At 42.6% G+C, this 26,876-nt stretch overlaps 1 protein-coding gene across 4 annotated transcripts; it reads right to left on the reverse strand.

The window, feature by feature from the left end:
• Positions 1-13,300: 13,300 nt before the first annotated feature.
• Positions 13,301-22,893, reverse strand: LRAT (lecithin retinol acyltransferase). Of its 4 annotated transcripts, none has more exons than XM_058721099.1 (3): positions 19,705-22,888; positions 18,399-18,939; positions 13,301-13,913 (listed from the first exon to the last, which is right to left on the reverse strand). In XM_058721099.1, exons 2-3 carry the CDS (start codon positions 18,936-18,938, stop codon positions 13,761-13,763), a joined length of 693 nt encoding a protein of 230 aa, XP_058577082.1. In that variant the 5' UTR covers position 18,939; positions 19,705-22,888; the 3' UTR covers positions 13,301-13,760. The 4 variants fall into 4 exon arrangements, with proteins under 4 accessions (XP_058577082.1, XP_058577084.1, XP_058577083.1 ...); XM_058721101.1 differs by lacking the exon at positions 19,705-22,888 and adding an exon at positions 19,247-19,359; XM_058721100.1 differs by lacking the exon at positions 19,705-22,888 and adding an exon at positions 19,053-19,162.
• Between the last annotated feature and the right edge of the window lie 3,983 nt (positions 22,894-26,876).

A 26,876-nucleotide genomic window follows, 5' to 3' on the forward strand; every position in this document is an offset into this window, starting at 1 on the left:
CCCCCCTGCAAATGTTGTTTCTCTCTTTCTTCCCTCACATTGCTGTGAACATTTGGTCTGGGACTTAACGGGTGCCCAGCAGGGCCACACGAATATGGGAGGCCTGTACTTATGCAAGTAGGCCAATGGTGCAGCTTTCCAACTGGTGCCATCCTGAGCCATTGCCCCACCTGTCTCCCACTTTTGCCTCCTGACACATGCCCATCTCCTAGGCTAATTTCCTCTGTAAGGCCTCACCCTTCAGACCTGTCACCCCTGTCTTGCCTTCTCAATGGTGCCATCAGCAGGGATTCTAGGCCATGGTTCACAAGAACAGAGGCTAAAGGAAAAACTGTAGGAGGATATTCAATCCTGTCCGCTCTCGGAAGACGGCCAAGACAGATTTCTGCTGAGTCAACAACGTTGCATACATCACACCTGCAGCTAACGTCCTTCAGTCTGGAACCCAGGTCTGTCATTGTGATTCTACCACTCACGATAAATCTGGAAGTTTTATTTGAGAAGGACTTTCACTATTCCCGTTGATGGAAAGCCAGCATAGTTCATTTGCCACTACCATTTCTCAGCTTTTCAGGGTTCACCAGTGGAGTTCCAGGGCTATAATTTGGAATGTGAATTGCATTACCCAAATAATACGTCCCAAATAATAAGATGTGCAGTTTAGGGAACGGTGTGCGCATCTGTGTGCTTACCAACAAATGGATGGGAGAGGGACACCCCTGTTATTATTATTACAGTCTTTTGTTTTATCTTAATGTCTGTCTTGACATTGCTTCACAAAAGGAAGCTGCCTTATAATGTTTGTTTATTTTTGAGAGGCAGAGAGAGATCGAGTGCAAGCAGGGGAGGGACAGAGAGAGAAGGCGGCATAGAACCCCAAGCAGGCTCCAGGCTCTGAGCTGTCAGCACAGACCCTGAACCTACAAACCATGAGATCATGACCAGAGCTGAAGTCAGATGCTTATCCGACTGAGCCACCCACACGCCCCAGGGAAGCTGCCTTATAAACAGCTCACTATGGAGTACAGAGTGTTCGTTGTATTGTCCACTTATAAATTCCATGTTGTCCAAATCATAGGATGGCCAAATATGAACAGTATCTGGTGTAACTGGGCACACTTTACATACCTTAACAGAACTAAAACCACACATCAGCTGTGTAGGCTGAACTTTGCTATTCCAGGGACAGGGACCTTACCTTTCTTGTGTTGAAGATCTTAAGAACTGTTACACCCTATTGAACTTCAAACTCTACAACCCAAAAGCACAGGTAAGGAGAGGCATTTGAATGTGTCCCCTTCTCATGACAAGACACTGGTTAGATGTAGCAGTATGATCTTGGAAAGAAATTGATCATCTCATTTATTTGGTTGTCCACAATTAAGGCAATGTGATATGATATAGAATTTGGAGTAAAGATACCAAGGCTTGAGTCCTGATACTACATTGCTGACTTCAGGATCATGAACATTGGACCTGCTTAGTGTCAATTTCCTTGACTATAAAACAAGAATAACAACTTCGTGGTTAAAAACTAAATCGTTTAATATTTATATGCCCAGTTTCTTTCTTACAGGGTAATAACTTTTTTAATATTTTAAAGTTTATTTATTTTGAGAGAGAGAAAGAGAGAGAGAGAGCATGGAAAGGGCACAGAGAGAGGGAGAGGGAGAGAATCCCAAGTAGGCTCCTCTCTATCAGTGTGGAGCCCGATGCTGGGCTTGAACCTATGAGAACCATAAGATCATGACCTGAGCTGAAATCAGATACTTAACTGACTGAGCCTCCCAGGTACCCATACAAAGTAATAATTATTAAATAAGCAAATGTGTGTGATAGCACTTTATAAAATAATAAATGAGAAAATGTTAGATATTTTATTTTTTTCTTAATTTTTTTTAACGTTTATTTGTTTTTGAGAGACAGAGACAGACAGAGCACAATTGGGGGAGGGGCAGAGGGAGAGGGAGACGCAGAATCCAAAGGCTCCAGGCTCAGAGCTGTCAGCACAGGGCCAGATGCAGGACTCGAACTCCCAAACCGTGAGATCACAACCTGAGCCGAAATCAGGAGCTTAACAGACTGAGTCACCCAGCCGACTGAGTCACCCAGGCGCCCTGAATGTTAGATATTTTCGAAAGCCACTTTCAACTCAGTTCTTTTTTTTTTTTTAATGTTTTTATTTATTTTTGAGACACAGAGACAGAGAATGAGCAGGGGAGGGGCAGAGAGAGGGGGAGACACAGAATCTGAAGCGGGCTCCAGGCTCTGAGCTGTCAGCACAGAGCCCGACGTGGGGCTCGAACTCACAGAGTGTGAGATGATGACCTGAGCTGAAGTCAGACGCTCAACCGACTGAGCCACCCAGGTGCCCCTCAACTCAGTTCTAACCCTACGGTCATAGCATGCCTTCACGTTGAGAGTGAAAACTCATCTTTCACCCCGTAGCCCCTTTACCAAGTTCAGTGACTACTCTACAGTAGACACTCAGTACAAGTGAGCGGGATGAGACTCATGCAGCAGAATCTGAATTCTCTGCCGTGGGAATGAGTTTGCTGCCTTGCCCTGCCGAAAAGGAGTTAGTATCCTAAGCCTGTAAGTACAAATGTGTGGAGTGGTTGGTAAGTGAACCCCACAGATTCTGGGTACCTAAGAGAGACCTCCCTGACCCCACCACATCTCCCTCATACCAGGACAAATTTGTACCTAGGAGCACATCCTAACATACTGACTTAGGAGCACATGTTGTGAATGACGTTCACTATTAGTCACTGTAACCACAAGTCAACTGCCACTTGGAGGCAGTTGACTATAAATCAGCTTGGCACAGAAGTGGTTAACGTTCCACAGTTTCAGCATACTACTTAAATAAATCTTAAAACTTTCATGTTCTCCTAAGCCAGGTTCTCAGTCGCTTAACCCCTTGTTGGGACTTCTAGCCTTGGGTTTTCTGAGAGCAAAAGGAAAGCAGTGAAAATTGATTAAAAAGGAAAAAAAAAAGCTGTGACAGAACCAACATTCTCAGTGACATGGGCAACCATGAGAGGCAGTGCAGTTGGCATTAGCTGTTTGAGAGAGGGAATATTTCTGCCTGCCTGGCTTGTTGGACAAGAAGGGTAAGCCAGGTCCTCCCCAGCCTCCAGGTGGCTAAAAATATAATTTCCGATGTATGCCTTGATGTGAAAAGTATTCTAATCTGTTCTCACTTGAGGTAGTTCGATGGTACTTTCTAGAAGCAAATGAAGTTTGAGCTGTGTTTATATAGCTGTTCTACTCAGTGTGACATATTTTGAAATATCAGGGCTGTCTGATTCCTGCACATTATGAAATCAGCGCTAAATAACACAGGAGTTAAAAAAAAACAAACAACTTTCACGTTCTGGTCTCTTGGTGACTGTTCATTCTGCATGTTGCATCAGTTCACCTTGAGCTGAAAAGTCCCGACGAACAGGCAAAGTCGCTGATAGCCGTATGTAGCACCTGAGTCTGGACATGGTGGAAAGATGAACACCTAGCTACCTTTTTCACAGGGAAAAATAGAGATGAAGTTCCAAGAATGAAAATGGGCTCATCTTTGCCTAAGTAAAATAAAATAAAATAATATAATATAATAAAAGACAAAAGATAAAAAGGAAATATAAAAGATAAAAAGGAAATATAAAGATGATAGATAAAAGATAAAAAGGAAACCAGCAAATTTACAAATTGTATTCAATTATATTTTGTTTTGTTTTGTTTTGAGAGAGAGAGAGCACTCAAGTAAGGGAGAGGCAATGATAGAAGGAGACAGAGAATCCCAAGCAGGCTCCTCACTGTCAGTGCAGAGCCTGGCGTGGGGCTTCATTCATCTCAGGAACCATGAGATGACCTGAGCCGAAATCAAGAGTTGGATGCTTAACCGGCTGAGCCATCAAGCGCCCTTATGTAATTAGACTTAATTGTACTGCAAGGGGGTAAACTTCCAAGTGCTCACGTGAAGTCCTGATTACAGCTTTTTCAGGTCATGCCCACTCAAGCCATGTAGCCCTCTCACACAGTGACTTAAATTTTTATTTCTGTCTCCTTAAAAGAAGACGAAGACTAAAGTTCATCCATCCCACCCATTCCCACTTTCTAGTACAAACCAAAGGACGGACCTACTTTGGGGAGATCAGTCTGAGGCCTGGTAGGAAAATCAACTAAAGGACCATATTCAGAGAATCACTGCTTTAAAAGAAAGTCTTCCTGGGGAGCCTGGGTGGCTCAGTTGGGTAAGTGTCCGACTTCTGCTCAGGTCGTGATCTCACAGTTCGTGGGTTCGAGCCCTGCGTCAGGCTCTGTGCTGACAGCTCAGAGCCTGGAACCTGCTTTGGTTTCTGTGTGCCCCCTCTCTCTCTGCTCCTCCCCCATTCATGCTCTCTCTGTCTCTCAAAAATAAATAAACATTAAAAAAAAGAAGAAGAAGAAAGAAAAAAGAAAGTCTTCTTGTTGGTTTTTCCACCTATTGCTGAGGTGTGCAGAGAATAAATGCCAAGAGCATGTTTTCTCAAAAGCTCTTTTGAGAAAAGATATCCGTAGCACTTGTTTTCAGAGTGGTCAGGAGAATGAGCACCAAAAGCAGAGAAATCTGAGCTACAGAAGGAGGGGTACCAGTCCTCAGAGCAGGTGCAGAAAGAAGGAGTGGGCTACTCACCCCCCTGAGGAGCTAGTCCCTCGGACTGTTATGGCACTCTAAATTCATTTCCTTCATTCTCTTTATGTTTAGATTTTCCCCCTGTCTTGTCTTCTGCCTTAAATTCCTTTGTAGCATTCAAGAGCATTGTCACAAATGTTATGGTCACTTGAAGTCCTTCCTTATCCAGGAAAATGAAAAGAATTGGCCATGGTTAAATTCCCCAGGGGTTATTTGTCTGTGACTTGCCAGAAGTAAAGTGGAGAGACATGTGGGTGCAGTGGTGGAGTGGGGAGCTGGCTTAGGGGAGTCCTGAAGAGGAAGTAAATTTTGATGTTGCTCAAGCATGTAGCAATTGCTACCTTTTCTGTTTCCACCCAGCACCCGGTCAGGTCAGATGTCTGGACCAACACGGAGCTTAAGTCCTGGTTCTTCTGGTTGAGCAGATCCTTAGGAGATGGCTGTAGGCTGAGCCAGGCCTAGCAGACAAGAGCCTTTTATCTGATAAATTTTGGAGTTTTGGCTCATTGTTTGACTCAGTATAAACAAGAAGACTTACTTAGGAATACTAACACATTCTTCTTCGAAGAATAGGTGATTCAGCCAAGTAGCAGATGAAATGATCTCAAAATTCTACAAGTACTGAGGTCAGCACAGAACTAACAGATAAGAAGCCATTATTTTGCATGACATCCGTTGAACATGTTAGCCACTTGGCTTTGTTTAACCTTCCATTGTAATTTTTTATGACTGTTTTAATTGCAGAGAATCTGAAGTATTTATGAGGCTGTGATGGCCCCCAAAATTCCAATAGCATTTGAATCTGAGTCTTGCACTGTGTGTTGATGTCTCCATCATTCTGTGAAAGGGAAGAAGTGGTGATGGACTCCCCTCAACAGATTGAATGAGAGCCCAAGGCTCTAGAGTCCCGTGCAGTGTGGTTTTTGTTTCTACGCCTTCCCCCTTCTCCTGACCCTATCAGAATTTCCATCTGAATATGGGTTATTTTCAAAGAAGACAATAGAAATGGGAATGTTCACTGATTTCACTTAACCCTCTGATAGTAATCACTGCTCTGAAAGAAAAGCACCGTTCTGATATTATCACAAAAACAGCACTTGTCCCTTAGGAAACAATTATGAAAACTTAACTTATGCTTTTTAAACGAGGCATAAAGCCTTTCAGAGTGTATTCACAGTATGTTCCCTTCCAAAGAATACTCAAGGGAAAGCAGAGATGTCATATATTATACTGCTTTCTGAGTCTTCGGGCTTTATTGGTTTCCTTCCTTTTCCCACCAAACCACTACAAAAGTAAGCCCGCACTCATTTTCCACTTACGTTTCAACCCACGATCTGCCTTTTCCCCTAACCTCCTAACAACCCCCGTACCTGGCATTAGTGGGATGCTTATTCATCAAGGCCACTCAGTCTCCTTTTTTGTCAAATCTGCTGGGAACAGCATTGAGGCCCGTGCTCTCTTCTATATCTCGATGCTACTCAGACTCTTAGCTTCTACAATTCACTCCTTCCTGGCCTCTTCACCCAGTGTCTCTTTGGTTTGCTCCAACCTGTGCGCCTTATTCCTCGGTCCTTTTCAGGAGCTCTTCTTGATCTTTCTTCTTCTCTCCATTTTTTTTTTTTTTTAATGACCTTAGTCTTACAATCCTTCCACTTTTTTTTTTTTTTTTTAAATTTACATCCAAATTAGTTAGCATAGAGTGCAACAATGATTTCAGGAGTAGATTCCTTAGTGCCTCTTTTCTATTTAGCCCATCCCCCCTCCCACAACCCCTCCAGTAACCCTCAGTTTGTTCTCCATATTTATGAGTCCCTTATGTTTTGTCCCCCTCCCTGTTTTTATATTATTTTTGTTTCGCTTCCCTTATGTTCATCTGTTTTGTCTCTTAAAGTCCTCATATGAGTGAAGTCATATGATTTTTGTCTTTCTCTGACTGACTAATTTCACTTAGCAAAATACCCTCCAATTCCATCCATGTAGTTGCAAATGGCAAGAGTTCATTCTTTTTGATTGCCGAGTAATACTCCATTGTATATATATACCACATCTTCTTTATCCATTCATCCATCGATGGACATTTGGGCTCTTTAATACTTGGGCTATTGTTGATAGTGCTGCTATAAACATGGGGGTGCATGTGTCCCTTTGAAACAGCACACCTGGGGCGCCTGGGTGGCTCAGTTGGTTGAGCATCTGATTTCGGCTCAGGTCATGATCTCGTGGTCCGTGAGTTTGAGCCCCATGTCGGGCTCAGAGCCTGGAACCTGTAGCCCGTTTCGGATTCTGTGTCTGTTTCTCTGACCCTCCCCCGTTCATGCTCTGTCTCTCTCTGTCTCAAAAATAAATAAACATTTAAAAAAAAAAAAGAAAAGAAACAGCACACCTGTATCTCATGGATAAATGCCTAGTAGTGCAATTGCTGGGTTGTAGGGTAGTTCTATTTTTAGTTTTTTGAGGAACCTCCCTCCATATTGTTTTCCAGAGTGGCTGCACCAGCTTGCATTCCCAAAAATCCTTCCACTTTTTAAAATTCTTTATAGACTCCCTCAGGATGGTCTAATTCATATCCTTGGCTTCAACCACCACTGTCATGACTCCTAAATATATCCCCATCCCTGAGCTTTGTCTAGAGCATGAGACTCCAATTTCCAATTGTCTGTATTGCCATCTATGAGACCCAAGGCTACTCAAACTTATATATTCCAAACCAAGCTTGTCTTGCTTTTTCCAAGACTAATTCCTCCAAATTAGCCAGTACGCCACATACAATCAGTTACACTTATCCCCGTGCCCAGTTTTAGCCTGTTATGCTTCAGATGCATTTCTTGCCTTTCCTGGCAGGCTCTTCTGCCAGTTGGTTTCTGGCTTAGTTGGCCAACGTGAGATGCTCATGGGAGATTGGAGGGAGAGAGGAAAAGGAAAAACCAGGGCATTACACACATACACATACACGTACACATCCTGCCAGACAATACTCAGAATGGTTTGTCTTCTATGTTGAACCTATATGAAACCGCCTCCTTCTCAACCCTCAAATCAATCCATTCTCTCTTGTCCGTCCTCATTGTCATTGAATTAGTGCTACACTTCATCATTTTTCTCCTGCATTTTGGTGATAGAATTTATGTCCTTTAAATTACATCTCCTCACCTAATCCATTCTCTACATTGTTGCAGAATGAGCTGAGATGATAATGAGATGTATCCCTCTCCTTTAAAGTAAAACAGATAGCTATCTTCAAAGGAAAATCAGTTACAAGTAGCTCCTTTAGAATAGATCACCATACCTTGGGCCACGTTGGTGTACAACTTGGCAACAAATGATTGGCCCAAGGATGTCACCTGATCTGAAAGTATCAGACCTACAGGATATGAGGACCAATGGCCATGAGGTCTTCTTGCTAGAGAACTTTGTTCATGACCACCAATACTGCTTCATGACTGGTCAGTTTAATTTGATACTTTGGAAATTTTATTTTTTTTAATGTTTACTTTTGAGAGAGAGTGCCTGAGGGGAAAGGTACAGAGCGAGAGAAAGACAGAGGATCTGAAGCAGGCTCCATGCTGATAGCAGCGAGCCTGATGCAGGGCTCAAACTCATGAACTGTGAGATCATGCTCTGAGCCAAAGTCAGACGTTCAACCAACTGAGCCACCCAGGTGCTCCAGATCCTTTGGAAATTGTAAATGAGAGACAGCGTCCCAGCACAGTGGAGAAGAAGTAGAAGAAACACAAAATAAAGGTGTAAGGAAAACCATGAGGCAGCAGAGGCAATGATACACTGAAGGTTAGGAACAGTAGCCAGGTAGCAATATGGGTAACAGTTTTAAGCTCAGGAGAATGAAATGTCCAGGGCAGGATCTAGACTCGAGAGGAGGATGGCACTAGGGTTGTTGTTGGGACATGGGAGAAGTTGGGAGCCGAATGGTGAGATGCGATTCGTGTAGTTCCCACTTTTCCATGTGCCCTTAAATAAACCTCCACCCATAAAACTCATGTTTCTTTTCCAAACAAGCTAATCCCACCCCTATTCCTCACGTTTCACAAAATGGCATGCTCACAAGTCTCACCTGAGGTCCTTGGAAAGTTTAGGAAATACTTCCTTTCCACTTCAGACTTTTATGAAGTCCTCCATGATCTTGCCTCTTGTCTCTAACATCACCTGGGTCAAGAGCTGTCTTCCTCAAAGAAATGGTGGAGTAGTATGGCGCCTTTCTCTTAAAGCAACAACATAAACACAAGTCATTGTTCTTAGTGACTGGCAGTAATCCCAGCTGTGATGTGGGTTCTCACGACCCTGTTGCCTGTGTATTTACTGCTCCCGGTGCCTGTAATGGCATGGAAAAGGGAGGTCTCTTCCACTTCAAATGTTTGTACACTTTACAACTCAGTTAAGGTATTACTGAAAATTCTTTCCCATCTCTCTTCTTAACTGGCCCCCAGCAGGCAGCTACGGGTTTTGTCTCTGCCCTTCTGACACTTGTACAAGCTTATCATTGTTTTGAAATCTATTTACTTGCCATTCTTTCTCATGAGACTGAGCGACTGCAGGACTAAAATTCTAACTAGTTCATTCTTTTGTGGCCCTGCTTGGAATACACAAAAGGTCTGCAAGAAATTAATACGTTCATTGGTGGAAAGATTGTCCAATTTATGGGAGACCTTAGGAAGCCAACGGCATATGGAGGAAAGAGAGCCAGAGTCAAATTGTAGATCTGTCTCTGATTATTTGTGTAATTGCAAAGTATCCGAACCTCTGTGCCTGATTTTCCATGTCTGAAATGTGAGGAGTTGTTTAAGGGTTTGGCCCAGTAACCTCTGTGGTTCTTTGCAAAGCTGTGAATACATCTCAGGATTGGCCCTGGGATTCGCTCCTACTCACACTTCATCCGCACTCAACCCATAGCCAGAGTAAAATGGCAGGCCACCTTGGTAGTATTAAACATCTGCTGACTGAGTTCATGCTTATAGCTCTGTTTTGTTGCTTCTTGGTTTTGTGGAACGGAGAATTGTTATTTAATATGACGCAGAACCTTTTCTACATAATCAAGGTAGGCTTCAAGATGCAGATAACATAGATCCTATCAGTCTGAAGGCAGATTCACATAGTTTTAATTTCAAATATGTAAAGCTAGCTTTGCTCAGTAAAGGAAGCTTTGAGAGACAAAATTTTTCAGGCTACCAAGCTTAGAAGAATATTTATGGATATGAAATTCAAAGACAAGAGAGGACAGGATGTATGTCAAATTGATTTTATTTAATACACATATGTACCAAATATAAAACTAATTGAGCTAATAGATCTAGGTTAGATAAAATTCTCTAAACAGAACATACAAAACACACTATTAGCAATCATCATTTCTTATATGCTTCTCATCTATAAAAAGATTTTGTCATTGACATACCTGTGACATTACCGGAAGACATTTTTTTTAATGATTCTTTATTAATTTTGAGAGAGAGAAAGAGAGGCAGAGAGAGCAGGAGAGAGAGAACCCCGAGCAGGCTCCATGCTTAGCACGGAGCCCAACTTAGGGCTTGACCCCACAACTCTGGGATCATGACCTGAGCCGAAATCAAGAGTTGGACGCTTAACCAACTGAGCCACCCAGGTGCCCCTTGAAAAAACATTTTTTTTGACAGTAATAGTATGAAATAGAAAATGGAAAAATAAATATATATCTCTATTCTGAAAAAAAAAATTAAACTACAAATCTGTACTTATTTGCTTGTCCTTGCCAAGAAATAGAACTAGCAGAACAAAGATCTGGAATATCCAATATACGTACAGTCACCACATTGTTATATTTCAGGAACCGATTTTCTGGCAGGAAAGGATTTATGACTCCTCCCGGACACTGTACCAATAGTTACTCATGAGTCGAATATAAGAATTTGGCTAGTCTGTTGACGCTTCCTTAACATGTTTGTTCTCCACCCTCACAATTACAGTTTGAGAGATTAAGGACCATAACTAGTCTCCTAATAGAGCCCCTTGTCCTGTCTTGCCCCATGCCCCATCCTTCCTTGATACTTTTTGGAGTTACCTCTCTGAACTCAAACCTCCATTGCCTGTTCATAAAGTCCAACCTTCTTGGTCTACACAGGACTTGAACCACCTGATCATTGCTCTCGTTTTCCAGTACCTCCCCTCAGCACCGTTGCTCCACTCTAGCCTCTGAACCACTTGCGTCTGCCTGAATGCCCCATACAGTTTCATGCTTCAGTCAACCAACAGTCGAGTACCTCACACTTATGTGCTAGGCGTGTTGTGAACAGTGTTACTGCATTTGCCCATACTGTTCAGAATGTGTACGATATCCTGCCCAGATCTGTCCCCCTGGAACACATCCCATTTTTCCAAGTCTCAGGACACAGTCCCTATGGTTTTGGCTTCATCAGGTAAAACCATGTCTTTTTCTGTGCCTTAAATCAGCTCTAGCATAGTCTTAATGCTTCTATGTCAAGGAGGCAATAAACTTTGAGGTCCAGGTCTCATTCTTCTCTTCATCCCTAATACCTGCATAGTACTCGACACTTGCATTATTTCATCTTAGCCCAAGCTAGTTCTTTGGCCTTCATCTACATATGGCAACCATATGGTGACAATATGGTGACAATACAGCAACAAAAGAAGCAACAAAAAGCTGTATCAGACACTATGTATCATTCCACAAGTTAGAAGCGAAATTTGTAAGTGCAAGGACTTGCAGAATCGTAAGCGTGAGTCTTAACTAATGAAGCCCAGAGACATTCAGCAGAGACACAGGAAGGGCTCAGTTTGTTCCACAGCCAGAATCAAGGATATTATGTTTCTTTTGCCTCCAGACGCAGCTCATCAAAGGGAGCACAACAAAACGAAATTTCCCTTTGTCCTAAACTCAACAAATTCTAGTGTTGTGGAATATTAGATAAATAAAACCTCCTTCCAGTACCCTCTTCCAGTAAGTAGTAAAATACATCAATGTGATAAAATCACCTCTTGCTGTTTCTCAGCCTAATGTTAGCATTGCCTACTTCAGATTTCTCTGACCTTCAGGAAGATTTTGTTTTTCCTTCTTCTGTATTACCATAGCACTGTATACACTCTAATATAGGTAGCTTAAAAATAATATTAATTCTAGACCATGAAATTATAACAGGTCAGTGCCTGGCATGTAATGAACACTCAAATGAATGAGGAATTGGATCTCACTTTAAGGATACGAAGTAAGACTAATTATGTTAATTCCAACCTTAAGTACTTCCCTTAGCATTTAATAAGGGATCATTATCTTTGAACACAGATTTAACATCAGACAGTGGTTTTCACTACCCAAAATACTGAAATCCACAAAAAAAAAAAAAAAAAAAAAAGGCGTTTATTTAGAAGGACATCGTGTTTTTAAAAGATCAATTTATTTAAACACTTGCTCCGAGGGTAATAACAGTAAGTGAAAAACCACTAATACAATGGAGTTCTCATATGTATACATACTTAAAATAATTTTAAGTGGTTGGAATATGCCCAGAGAAACTTTATTCTGTAGTGTTACCATTTCATGTTTTTTTTTTTTTAAATATTTTTTTTTCCACCATTTCATGTTTTAACTATTTAAAACATTTAAATTAAACAAAGTTTAATTATTATTAAACACCAACTGAATGTTAAATTCCAACAGAATGTAAAATCTGCTATTAAATTTGTTCTGATTGGATCACTGAGTGACTGACCCCACTCTCCCCCTAACGCTCACCATGTGACTCATTATTTTGTGATTCTTGATAGTTTATAAAGAAATTTTAATATTTGAAATGCAAGTCTAGCTTGTGGCTTAGTTTTTACAATTTGGTAATTCTGCAAAACTACTCGAACGCTTGCTTTAACAGGACTACATCTCAACTCTGATATTAAAACAGCCTCAGTGTAACCAATTTCACATGCCTGGCGTTACTAAGACACTCAAAAACCACTTCCAATAGTTATTTCTTTGTGGTATCCTTCTTTTAAGGATATAAACTGTACTTTGCAATGAAATGAAGAAACCTGTTAGAAGACAAATCTGACGGCTTTTAAAAATTGTACAGTACATTAGTAAGTGCTTAAAAAGGTAAACCGTCCAATGACATATATGCAAATCATACCACAGACATGAGAAAACAGACTAAAGTTACTTTTACACTCACTTCTGCAGATGCTCTATGGTAACCACACTGGTGGATAATAAAACAATCAAGAACAAAATTGGTCTCTCATCAGTCTATGTATATGTGGACATCTGCATGTTTGATTGACACATACACACTCCAAATACCCAAATTATTTCAATCCTATATCCATTTACTTCTTAGAGTGGTTTAAAGTAACCCCAGTGACACATAAAAGGAAAAGAAAAAACTGAATGCCAGGCTTCCTAGTGAGTAAAGTCAAATCGAATTGTTCAATTGATGCTATAGGAGCTTTTTCTGCAGGAAAACACAAATTTCTACAGTTCCAGTCGTTATTTTATCATTAAACTCTAACTTTGCCAACATGGTTTCAAGTAATGAAAATATTCTTGACTTATTGGGAATTACATATAATACATTAAAAAAAAGACTATGAATTTTTTTTTTTTGCCAATCATCAAACATGTTTTCAACTGAATGAGGGAAATTCTTTTAGTTTAATATAAGTTTTTCAATGAAAGAGAATACATTTATAGTAAAGTTAGTGATTTCAATCAAGGAGTCTTATAGTCTTCAAATTCAGGTCTAACAAGAGAAGAGCAAGGATTACAAGAGGAAAAAAACAAACAACAAACACGCAAATAATCTCCTGTGGCCATCACCTTACGGGCTGGTTCTCTTGTAATGTTGAATTCTATTAAGTTGCCATGTTTCCAAGATTTGCACAGTGCTTTGAAATGCAACTGCCTGAGAAGATTGAGAAAGCCTTTGTTCTTGGGCTTACACAGTAAGCACTCTGCGTGATTCTTAATCACATTTTTATCCAGAACACAGTGTTACAGGTCACATTTTTCTTGAAGATGCTTATACTGATTTGTGCTCTATAAATATAAACATATTTACACACAGAATACACACACTGACACGGGGATATGAAGTCAGCCAGCCATCCATAAGAAGAACGGAATAAAAATTGCAGGAAGGGTGGTATATGATGCCAAGCCCAGACAGACTATAGATGCCAATCCCAAGATTGCTGAAGCAAGAACACTTCTCTGATCACGAATAATTATCTTCACATTCTCACAGAACTGAAAAATAAAATTGAACAATATTAGAAAAGGTAGTTAAATCTAAGAAGAATCACAGTAAAGCAAAATTTTCTCAAATATTTTCTGTCCAACAGAAGAACTAGAATTTCTATTATGACTTCAGAAAGAATTTAAGATGTAAATAGTTCAGTTTCTTGATTTCACATCCCATAGTAGCTGAAATGATGCTTCAGGCAACTGAGCTCATAATGGCACTTGCCTTTGTAAATACAGCATTTTTATAGAAAACTACAGAGAGTGTAACCACATAAAAGTTATTCGGGATTAAAGGTGAAAACTTTATGCTGCTTGTCAGTAACAATAACATATTCTAAAATTATATAGGCAAAAGAATCTCTAACCTTGAATAACAGAATTTAGCCTATTATTGGTGAATTCAGTTCCTACAACTCATTTGAAAATTTGATGATACCAATGATAACTTTCTTTATATGTCTCAGAATCTAAAGACATAGAAAGTCTAATTTTTTTGTCATGTCCCATTACCTGAATAAATTAAATTCAGTCAATTATGGGGCATAAAATTGGCTGCTGGAGATAAAGATAAATATGATCCATAGCCCTGAGGAAGGCATTCTTCTCATATATAAATATAAAAACTAATTTTATACAGAAGTGATGGCTTATGCTTCAGTTCTGGCTCACCTCTTTTAGCTCGAGTAAATCTCATGTAAATCATTGAACTTGTCCAGACTACCCTCTTCTCCTCCATGGGAATACTGAGGTTGTTGTGAGGCTCAAATGAGGTTTTTTTGTTTGTTTGTTTTTGTTTTGTTTTTTTTAATTTTTTTTAAACATTTATTTATTTTTGAGACAGAGAGAGACAGAGCATGAACGGGGGAGGCACAGAGAGGGAGACAGAATCGGAAGCAGGCTCCAGGCTCTGAGCCATCAGCTCAGAGCCCGACGCGGGGCTCGAACTCACGGACTGCGAGATCGTGACCTGAGCTGAAATCGGACGCTCAACCCACTGAGCCACCCAGGTGCCCCTCAAATGAGGTTTTTAATGCAAAAGTACTCTGTATTCTTCTATATGCTGCATAAATGTAAGGCCTTACAGTAATTATTATTACTGCTACATGTGTTGACAATTCTCTCTACCTCATCCCTGTCGGCAAAATTTAGCAATGAATTGTTCAATTTTTACATATGACTTTTGCTACTCATACTGATCTTAAGCTCCTTTTCTAGACATGACATTGTATATGCTTTGAGGGTCTCCTACTATACAGTCCTGGATAGATTTAGCAATTCTAAATTCTTTTTTTTTTTTTTTTTTTTTTTTTTTTTTGTAAGAGAGAGAGAGAAGGGGGTGGGAGGCAGAGAGAGAGAGCTAATCTTAAGCAGAGTCTATGAGCACCGCGCAGCCAGACCTGGGACCTGGTCCCGCGACTCTGTGATCATGACCTGAGCCAAAATCAAGAGTCAGAGGCTCAACATGCTCAACCAACTGAGCCACCCAGGCACCCCAATGTCTTTTTATTTTAAAGCTAGGTTTCTAAATTCTCTTTTTATTATTTTTTTAATGTTTCTTTATTTTTGAAGGAGAGAGAGACAGAGCATGAGTGGGAGAGGGGCAAACAGAGAGGGAGACACAGAATCTGAAGCAGGCTCCGGGCTCTGAGCTGTCAGCACAGAGCCCGAGGCAGGGCTCGAACCCATGAACCGTAATATCATGACCTGAGCTGAAGTTGGACGTGTAACCCACTGAGCCACCCAGCCACCCCTAGGTTTCTAAATTCTTAATGGACAGAGTATACACACCAACATATTTTAACATGCTATCTTGACCATAAGGTTGTCTCTATCCATACTTTTATACAATTGCTAGACAAATACAAAACTTCCTGTCAGCTATCCCAATGTTGTTTTCCTTACGTGTCAAACGGATGATTTGTCTCCTTTTATGGAACAAAACATCAAGTCCCAAATACACAATCATAAAGTGAGGATCAAACTAAATGAAGTTTTCGGGACAATGAGAAAAAGGGCTTGACAGATAATGGGAGAATATGCATTTGGGTAAAAGAGTAAGCTGTCTTCATACAGTTAAGCTTCTTTTTATCTTTTCCCTAATAATTTTTAATTACGAAAAACAGAGAATCATTGTGACTCCTTCCCGCAAAAGCAGATTTTCTCAAGGAGCATCATATTTCTAATGTCCTGGTCGTGTTCACTTGGCCATGAGCCTAGGAGGCATCTCTGGTGGTGCTCAACAGGAGGGAATGTCCTGCATTCCTAGAAGGTGTTAAGAAACTTGTAGGGGCACTTTTTGAGCACTGAGTCCCCGGAAATTAAAAGGAGTATTTGCATTCATTTTTTGGCAATGAAAAGCAGTACCAGCAACATAAAAAAAAGAGTTGAAAAAGCGTAAGGCATAGTAATAGTAATTAAAGGGCTTTATAGTTTACAAAACACTGAAATTGTTAACAGTAATATAAAACTCCCTTTAGTTTTAGGATTTCTAAACTTGTTAAAAAGAACTTCACTACAAAAAAGCAAATTATGTTCTTCCAATTTATTTTCAAATTAGTTTCAGGGCTTTTCATGAGGGAAAGTGCTATTCAGAGTGTTTATAAACTCAAATTTAAGAGACAACTTGTAACTCTGTGTTACGCTTATACTAGTGTATGTAATTAAAGAACTCAACAAGCAGACCCCAGACCAAGTAATTCCTTACATTCTGAAAAGTAGAAATTAGTCCTCCTTCAGTGTGAATGATCTTCTTCTCTCAAGCAAGACATGTCCAAAAACCGGTTCTTAGAATTGGAAAATTTGGGATGGAAATTTTATTTCCCGGGAAATCTACTCTGGCCAAATTGTTTGTTACACCATTCAAAGTGAAGACAAAAACTCAGTTTCACAAGAGGTGCTATGCGGCAATGGCAATTAAAACACTTCTCCACTTCTGTAAAACCTTACAAAGTTTCCAAAGATGAAAAACTACTCCAACTAGTTATTTATGCAGATTAAATATTTTACTACCTTAAAAAAAACACTTGTACTGGGTTTTTTTTTGTAGAAGTATGCAATACAGTGCCCTATGTGTTCCATGAAAGGGTAACTCCTAATTACTGGATAGAAATACTGTTTTCCTTTAGAGAAATAACTTGCTTGGTTCCTAAGTAAATCTGACGCGTTTCCTTTTGTACACTTTTGGAGCCAGTGTTTGTAAATGTCGTGGAGTTCATTTCCAACCAGGCCTGGACTGGAGTTGTGTTTCTTAAATCATCGAACAGTGCTCTAACTACATTTTTATTTAACTTAGAAAACAATTCTTAGATTGAGTCTTTTGTGGTTCAATAAATAATCTACTAGGGTTTCATATTCCGGTGTATAAAAAGCATGGTACTTTTATGCTCTGCCACAGAGGAGAGAAAGGTTTTTCCCATATAGGTCAAAAAATTAATCAAGATGTGGAGCAGAACAAAAGTGGTTGCATGGACTCATTCTCTTGGTCTGAAAAATATCTAGACACGAAGACTAAAATATGAAGCTCATTACATGATAGCCCAGGTTTCCATTAAGAGCGAACATTAACAATAACCTCTTTAACAACTACAGTGAAGGCTGAGAAAACTTCTAATTGCGAATGAAGTTGCAAGTTTAAAATGTTAACTACCTTTAAATTAGGTTTCCAAACGAAAGAAAAAAATCCATTTTCCCTCCTTTGGCTCTGTGACGGATTCAATCATCTTGAATGCTAATACTGTTTTTTTAAAAGCACCCATAAAAATTACAACATTTAATGAATCTTCTAGAAAACCAATTGTTTTGCTCTCTGGGGAACCCATAAACAATCTAACCCACCTTCGGAACTAATCCTTAAAGGATGCTTAACAATGAGGAAGTCTACAAGGGGATTAAAGCCTTCAAGGAAAGAATTCAGAATACCAAGGAAATGACTTCTGTGAAGCCAGACGCAGGAGTAAGGGATCTACCACGGACGTCTTCTCACTGGGAAATTTGATAGTTTATATTAAGCAAAGGGAATTCACTCTCTGCATTTTACAGACGGAAAAACCTGCATAGCTTGCTTAATTTTAAAGGCACAATTTGCACACAGGGTTACAGATTAATTACAAACTCTGAACGCCTTTTTTCCTATTGCAATTCTTGGGGAAATCTGTAAGCACACGGCGACAGATTTTCTGTTGACCCCCACCCCCACCCGTTCTTCTATCATTTCGACTAGCTGGGTGGACACCCTGGCGACCTCTGCAGCAGTAGCTGGGTAGATCTCTTGGAATCGCTGGCAGCGGTACCGCATTGCCACACTTTTTAACCGCGCGTTTCGAGGTTATCTTGCAAGCGACAGCTCTATTTATTTACTTGGCCTCCCGTAGGGACACCGAAGAGGTCGTTACTCATTCTAGAACTCAATCCCTGATCCCAGGGTATGGAAAAAAGTCAGGGATAGGAAAGGGCGTCCCCACTGAGCCCACAGGCAAGTCACACGTGTACCTTGTCAGCCTGAGGGCTGATCGGTGTGCCGAATCTGCAGTAGGTCACGAAGTGCTCACAGTTGTTCCACAGGAGGCTGTAGGAAGTCAAGCCCAGCAGCTTCTCCGCTCTCTGCGCCACCTCTTCGTTGAGCAGCGCCTTCCTCTTGAGGGACTTGTCCAGGTGATTGACCAGGATATCGGCTCCGTAGGCGAAGTCCTCCACTGTGTCCACGCGGACGCTGGCCACCCTGCCGATGACGCCCAGGATGAGACGCTTGTTGGAGACCACCTTCTGGGTGAGCCGCTTGTCGTCGGTCAGGGCCAAGAGGATGTCGGGCATCATGTGGGCGACACGGTTGTCGCCCAGGTAGATGCCGTAGTGGGTCAGGTGGGTCCGCGGCACCTCCAGCACGTCGCCGCGCAGGAAACGGCTGATCTCATAGAAACTGTTCCTCGCCTTGTTTTCGCTCTGGGCCCCGGAACTGAAGAGCTTGAAGTTGGAGATGAGGAGCAGCTTCTCCAGCAATAGGGACAGTGCCTCCAGCATTGGGTTCTTCATCCTGCAGGGAAAAGGGAGTGCTGGGGGTGGGGTGGGCCGAAGCAGGGGCGACCGCCGCCGCTCCGGCACCGGCAGGGCTAGGCGAGCTCGCCGGACAGGGGCGCTGCTGCTCACCTGCAGGCCAGCGGCCCAGTGCCGCGGGGGACTGCAGCTGCCGCGGAGGAAGGGGGAGCAAAAAGGAAAGGGGAGAAAGCCTGGAAATTGGTTCGGCCGCCTCGCACTGGGGACTGAGGAGAATGAGGACCCGACGGCGGCTGACCGCGGGGTCAGTGGGACGGGCGCTGTGAGCAACAAGCTACCAAACGCACCTGGGAGCCGCGCCGGGACACAGGGCAGGTCACGGAGCTCTAGCCTGGAGCCTTCTCCGAGGCCTTTTATTCCAGGCAGCGGGGCGGGGATGAACGCCGTCACAGACCCGGCAAGAGCGCTGATTGGGCACCGGCTACAAGCGCCGCTCGCGGCGAGGGGCGCGCGGGCCTGCGGGGTGTTTGGAACGCGTCTGGGGCCCCCCAGGTCCGGGGTTCTTTCTCGAGAGCCCCTTCCAGACGCAGGTTCCCTCTGGTGCTCGCGACCTAAGCACTTCCGTCCGCTGGGCCGCCGTTTGAAGTAGTGAACGAGGCGTGGCCACACAAAAAGTTCCTGCACCTGTCTGAACTGGGGTGCATTCTGGGAGTTTCGGGAACGTTTTCGGTGCAAAAGCCCCCTCCCTCGAGATTTCTGAGCCGAACCACCTCCCTCTAAAGGATTGGATACCCAGAGACCTTACCTTACTAAAATGTTTGCATTTACTCTGCGAAGAGTGCGTGCCTCCAAAGCTTGCGGATTCCTTCCTAAATTCCCTAGAGCCGTAGTCCCACGCGCCGCGGATCGTTCTCCCCTTTAAACGCTTTTTGCTCCGATCCTTTTTGCTTTCAGCTGGCGCGCGGGTCGGCGTCCAGGTCCCGCAAGCTGGCGAATAGAACCCAAGAAGCCTCTGCATTCGGAAGCACCAGTGACCGTTGAGCGCACGGCTCCGAACGGTAAGCTGAAAAACGGCGAAGCCCCCAACGACCGCCTGGAGAACCGGATTAAAGTCAAGTTTATTTCTCTGGCTTCAGGCTCAGATGGACCCAGCTCGGGTTCACCCACCAGAACGTTGCCGCTTTCTTTCAAAGCGCAGCCGCCCGGAGGTGGCCAAGGAAGGATGTGGTACGGCGTTCCTTGCCAGAGCGCCTACAGCGTGACCCAGGCGCAACGGCGAGGGTGGTCCCCGGGAGCAGCCGGGTGAGGGAGCTGCTAACTCGCGGTCCGCGCCAGGTTTGGCACGCGGTCTTCCGACCCTGCGCGGAGTTCCGTGCTAATGCGTCATGTAAATGCTTAAATTCCGCAGACAAAGGCCACAATAGAGAGACTCGGTTGGCTCCACAAAGCTGCCCAATTCGGGGCTAATAGGTTTCTTAGGGTAGCAGATTCTCCGCTTGCCTGGGGGAGGTGGCTGGGCTGTGGATGATGGATGAAGGGCCATTCATCTTACCTGGAAGATGAAGGGGGGCCACGGAGACCAGGCGGGGAGGAGGCTGGCTTCTAATTATCCTCGGAGGCCCAGCCTTTGCTCTCACCTCCGGCCTGCCGTCAGCGTTCTGCCCCAGTGGTCCCGTTTGCCGGTAGTGACTTCTGTTCATTTCACAAGTGATCCCGAATCACATTACAGTCCCAGCATAGAGGAGAAAACTCCATTTCCCACAAGCGAATTGAAAGCAGAAGATGGAGAAGGGGAGAAAGGCAGTGCATTGGAAATTTTAAATAATTTATTTCCCCACTCTGCCCCCAAAATTTAAAGCGCGGAGGTACTTACTGAAATTAATCAGACACTTGGGCGTTGGTTAGCTTCCAGCCGCACACCAGCTCTGTGGCTGGTTTTAAAATCTGGGCAGTCTGGAAATTTTTAAAAATCTGATCCAGACCTCGGCGCCTAAGTTAAACTGCAGACCCGAGGTCGGACTCTAAGGCTCGCTAGTCGCATCCAGTTCTAAGAAAGAATAGATGCCTGAACCTCCAGTGTCGGGAACCAAACGGCTGGGGGAGATCAAAGGGGACTTCGTAATTAGCGATTTCCGTCTCTGGTGGTCACTAATACGGCTTATTAAGGCCTACGACCGTCTCCACCTGGGGAATCTGCAGAGACAGAAGTATGGAAAACTGTTTGACGGCTCCACAGAATATTCTTTAAGAGCAAAAATGTATTAAGGAGAAATCACCCCTAGACCTTCAATGGCTTCATCCCCCCTGGAGGTTTTGTGAAAGAGAGTGCCACGCTGATTTGCGTTTCCCCTGCCCCGCCTGCGGGAATTCGGCCTTGGGTAACCCCGAGGAGACTGTAGAACATTTTCCTTTGTCTTACATCTGAAGTCTTCTCAGACCTCTTAAACTGGGAATGGTTAGGGAAGATTAGGCTGCTTCTCAACTGAAAAAACACAGCGTCCTAAAATGAGCTCTTGTTGGCCCAATGGATATGACCTCCCTATGGTGACCACACCTTACAAAAGGCAACCCTCACCCTTCTCTGAGTTGTATATATTTTTGTGGCTGAGCAGCCAGTTTTTTGATTGCTTCCTAGAGGCACATAACCAATAAATATATGGTTGTATGCTAATAGGTACACTCCCACTAATACTCTTCTGCCTGCATCAGTTTTAGCTGAACTATGGGGGAAAAACTGCTCTTAGAAGGAAAGGCCCAAGAGAAATCTAACATTAGGAAGTTCTCCTTCCTAAACCAGAAACTGTTCATTTAGAGCGAGGAACATCCCCATGGGTTGCTGGAAAGACCTCTTGTTTTCCAGATTTTATGAAAGTCAGCTACATTCAACAAGTCTCCATGAGATATCTTAAATGCATGCAAATGTGTTGCCAGGTCTGGCCTAGGAATTCTGAAAGAGCTGAGGCTTTCCTGGTCAACACATAGACTTCACTGGAAGGTCAACTGAGCCTCACCTCAGACACTGCTTCCCCATCCTCCTGCAGAAAGGACATTGACAGCAGCCCCACACGCAGTGCTCAGGCCTAGGTCCATTTCTCCCAGCTGCACAGACCAAGACTCTGCTGGTTTTCTGTGCAAAGGAGGCTGAAATTGGGGCTCACAGAGCCCACTTAACTTCTGGGCCTCATCTTAGAGTCCTTGATCTCATTGTGGGTCCCAGGAGAAAGAGGTCTCACTCTCAGAGACAAGGTACAGAGTCCAGCGGAAGCCTGGAAGGCTAACAGATTTCCGACCTGCACACTTCTTGCCCCTGGAGCCTTTTTGTTCCTCAGAGAAGTCCTTAGAGGATCTGATCACAAAATTGTGTGCTTCCTACGTACTAGGACCTGAACTAAGCATTTTCTCACTTAATCCTCATTACCTTGTGAAGTGCCATCTCGGTTTTATTTTACATAGGAAGACATTAAGGCCTATACTTTTGCCTCCTTCACTGTGTTGATGTGGATCAGGACTCGACTACAGGTTTCTCTGTCCCCAGGTCCATCACCACCAGGGAAGGACTGACCTTCCATCCGTCCATCCACCTGTCATCCATTCCCTTATTAAATGCCTGCTATATGTCAGGTGCTGTGCTCAGCTGAATGAAATACCTAACCCTAAACTTAGATCTCACACCTTTTCTTTTGAATTTGAATTCATTTCCCTGCTTCTCTAGTGCCATGGGGTCTAATTTTAGCATCAGCTATTTTACTGCAATAGTGAGAAAGATCTGATTAAGGTTCTGGTTACCAGTATTCTCTCACGAGGAAGGCCCCAGCACTTGAGTGGCCACGAAGTCCCATACCTTCCTTAGACATGGGTGTTTGATGTCTTGCCCAAGGGCACAGAGTCAGAAGCAAAACCTAGGTCATCCCAGACTTCCTACTTCTTACACCTTCTTTCCCCTGGCCTCTAAGTCTGATAAATTTGGTTTTCTAAACTTCGTGTTTTATTTTTTTAAGATTTATTTTATTTTTTAATGTTTATTTTTGAGAGAGAGACAGACAGACAGAGCATGAGCAGGGGAGGGGCAGAGAGAGAGGGAGTCACAGAATTCAAAGCAGGCTCCAGGCTCTGAGCTGTCAGCACAGAGCCCGACAAGGGGCTGGAACTCAGGGACCACAAGGTCATGACCCGAGACAAAGTTGGAGGCTTGACTGACTAAGCCACCCAGGTGCCCCTAAACTTCCTGTTTTAAAATTATTGTCCTCCTTTAGAATTAGTTTGTTGTTGTTCTTACATTTTTAAGGTTATTACATTTGGGGGCACATAGGTAATAACATTTGTTTTTCTCTGCCTTCAGTTCATTTACATATGCTCAGGTCTGGCCCAGTGGACACAGAGGCCCTCACTGGCTAACTCTAAGGGAGTGGGGAGAATAAAGGCTCTGTGCACATCCCCCTGGAAGCAGAAGAAAACAGCAGACACCTTTTCATGGAGCCTTCAAACTCAGTGCTACCTAGGGTGTTAGGAATCAATTACCTCCTGGGAGGAAGACTTCCCCAGCTTCCTTCCTGGCTGGCTAGCACTTTATTATGAGGGCCTCAATCCTGCCTATTGTCCTTACAAAGATGAAAGGTTGCAGTTCCAGCCAGACAGGATTTAGGGGTTTTGTTTGTTTGTTTGTTTGTTGTGCTAACCATAAAATAACATTGAGCAAAACCAAAGAATGTGCATTTAATATCATGAAGAATCACGACCAAAGTAAATCCAGGCTTCACATAAATTAACAACAGGTTGAGGCAGCTGGGACATAGAGGAAGGAGGCAAAAATCCTGAGTTTAAGGTCGTGTGGTGCCATTCACAGCTAAATGAACTCAGACAAGTCACTTGCCACCTCTGAGCCTCGATTTCATCTTTCTGAAACGGGAATATTTCAAAGGAATGTTTAGAGGATTAAACACAATCAAATGTACTGAATGTACTGTATCACTGCATGGAGATTCATAACACAATGCATCATTGGTAATATCGTATGTGTTATTCTTCAGAGAAACAAGGACAGAGGTGCTTTTCCTTTCTGCTTTGATACCACAGTCACCCAAGAAAGCGGTATAGACAAAGGACATGCTTTTACTCGTAGACCCCTGCTAAGGACTCGGCCCAGAGCCACAGTGGGGAGCAGAAAGCAGGCACGTTTAGAGCTGGGGCGTTCAGTGCGCCCACAGAGGCACAGTCAATAGGCAGCGGGCAGAGAGGGAACGAATCACACTTGGGAGATTTGGAAGCTTCGGCAGAGCTCTGCTCCTCCAGCTGCTCACCACCAGTGAAGTCCTTTATAATCCGTAAAAACAAAGGTAAAGACCAGTCTTTTGTTTTAAGATGCCTCTCAAAACATACAAACCCCCCAAACGTCCATGCTTGAAATGATAAAATGACATACTGAGGAATGACTAAGAATTTCGAGATGCCCCACGACATGTAAAGCATATTGCGTTTTAAAATACAAATAATAGGGACACCTGGGTGGCGCAGTCGGTTAAGCGTCCGACTTCAGCCAGGTCACGATCTCGCGGTCCGTGAGTTCGAGCCCCGCGTCGGGCTCTGGGCTGATGGCTCGGAGCCTGGAGCCTGTTTCCGATTCTGTGTCTCCCTCTCTCTCTGCCCCTCCCCCGTTCATGCTCTGTCTTTCTCTGTCCCAAAAATAAATAAAAAATGTTGAAAAAAAAAATTTTTAAATACAAATAATAAATGGCAAGTCACATTACTTCTTAATAAATTCATCTTATTTCCTTTTTATTCTAACTTATCATTGTAAGGCAATAGTAAATATGTGTATTTGGTAACCCAGGTTTGTTAACAAAAGCACATGTAACAATAGCCTTGCGCTACATATTTGAAAGGCCACATATTTGAAATGCCACCACTGTAATCGTACCCATGATAGAGGAAGAAATGAGGTATTGCTGTTCCCCAAGCAGGACAGCATTGGCAATTATAACAATAATAATAATTGATTGGGGATCAATGCCATCCTATTCACTATATTTCAAAAATCCTTTGTAAATGCTAGACATTCTAAGGATATAATGACAGGTAATTGAATGCAGAACTTTCTTAGTATCAGGCTAGCTTCAGATACTCCTCTCTGATGGTGTGTGAGATCTCGGAGACTCCTGGGGCCTAGGAGGCCTCATCTGTGAAGTGTCGTGAGCTGGATTAGAATGACATGTTCTCTAAACCCTCCAAGTGTGAATGGTCCTGGGGCCTATGAAAATCAAATTACTCAGGCCCTTCAGAGAGTCTTAACTGTGGTTCTTGGTGAATTTTCACAGTGAGCAATTACCGGAAACAGAAGATGAATTATTGTCTGGTACTTAGAAAATCTTAATAGGATTCACTATTTAACTGTTTAAACAATGCAGTGCCTCATTGAATTAAAAAAAAGAGAGAGAAAGAAATCACTCATACTCTAGTGAAGTAGTAATTACACAAGAAGAACAGGAAAAATGGGGCAAAAGTTTAGAAGCAGTTGGTCCTGGCAATCAGTGGCTCCTTTGATTACACATGTTCAATCATACCGAAACTTTAAATGATATAAACACACTGTTTCATCAATATTTTGTAGCAATATATATTATTGCTATGTTTTTGAAAAGAATAACATCTCTTTCATTTCTAAACTTAATTTGAAGGGAGGTAAGTGTACCATTCTGGTATATTTGTAATTACACATACTCTTAACCCACTCCACACTAAAACAAAATTCAGTGTGATTCAGCTAAAGCTGATTCATAACTAAATACTTTAAGCAACACTAAAAAAAAAAGGGAAATTTGATTTTACATTGTCTCAAATTTCTTAACTGGAAGAAGTCCAAGTGGATAGCTCTCTCTTTAAGCACCAGGCTGCCAGTGTTCTCTGTAGGTACGGACCTTTATGTTTGAATTAAGTTCACTGATTTTTTATCCTGGTTGCCCTCTGCTAGGACATCCCATTAAGTCGGATTATTTGCATTTTATTCACACCCATTCTTTACACGGACAGCACATGAGTGGGGGGTGCACCTGGCTGGCTCAGTCAGAGTATGCGACTCTTGATCTTGGGGTCGTGCGTTCAAGCCCCACACTGGGTGTAGAGATTACTTAGGAAAAAAAAAAAAGCGTGTGAGTGGAACTGAATTTGAATCACACAGAATTAATTAAAAAAATAAAATAAATTCAATAACTTTTTTTTAAAGCTTATTTATTTATTTTGAGAGAGAGAGAGCAGGGGGAGGGGCAGAGAGAGAGGGAGAGAGATTTCCAAGTAGGTTCTATGCAGAGCTTGAACCTACTGGACTGCAAGATCATGACCTGAGATGAAATCAAGCATTGGATGCTCGAACCTATAGTAAATTGGTTCAACTCTTCATGTCCTGTCCGTTCATCTACAGAAGGGGTGACAGTATCCATTACCTTCCCTGCTGGTGACCCTCATTGTCTTTTCACCTCCTGAACTTTCTGGAATTCAATTAAGCAATAACTAGAGGTAATCATCCTGTACACCTCACTGCCAAGTCAAATATGACAGTCTAAACTCTTTTTTGTTTCCTTAAATTATGGATCTCCCAGCCTTTGTCTTTACTTTTGATGAAAGGGACCAGATTTTTTTTTTTTTATCCCGTACCCACCCCCTTATCCGAGCTTTGCTTCATTTGGTTTCAGTTATTCATAGTCAGCCACAGCCTGGAAGCAGATGATCCTCCTTCTGACATGTCCTCAGATGGTTAATAGTAGCCTAACACTACGTCACAATGTCTGTATCTTCCAACTCACTGCATCTCATCATGTAGGCATGCAGGCATTTTATCATCTCACATCATCGCAAGAAGAAGGGTGAGGGCAGTACAATAAGGTATTTTGAGAGGGAAAGATCACATTCACATAAGTTTTATTATAGTACATTGTTATTGTTCTATCATTAGTTATTATTGTTAATCTCTTACTGTGCCTTATTTAT

The sequence above is a fragment of the Neofelis nebulosa genome, chromosome 3, assembly GCF_028018385.1.
Source record: "Neofelis nebulosa isolate mNeoNeb1 chromosome 3, mNeoNeb1.pri, whole genome shotgun sequence".
Lineage (NCBI taxonomy): Eukaryota > Metazoa > Chordata > Mammalia > Carnivora > Felidae > Neofelis > Neofelis nebulosa.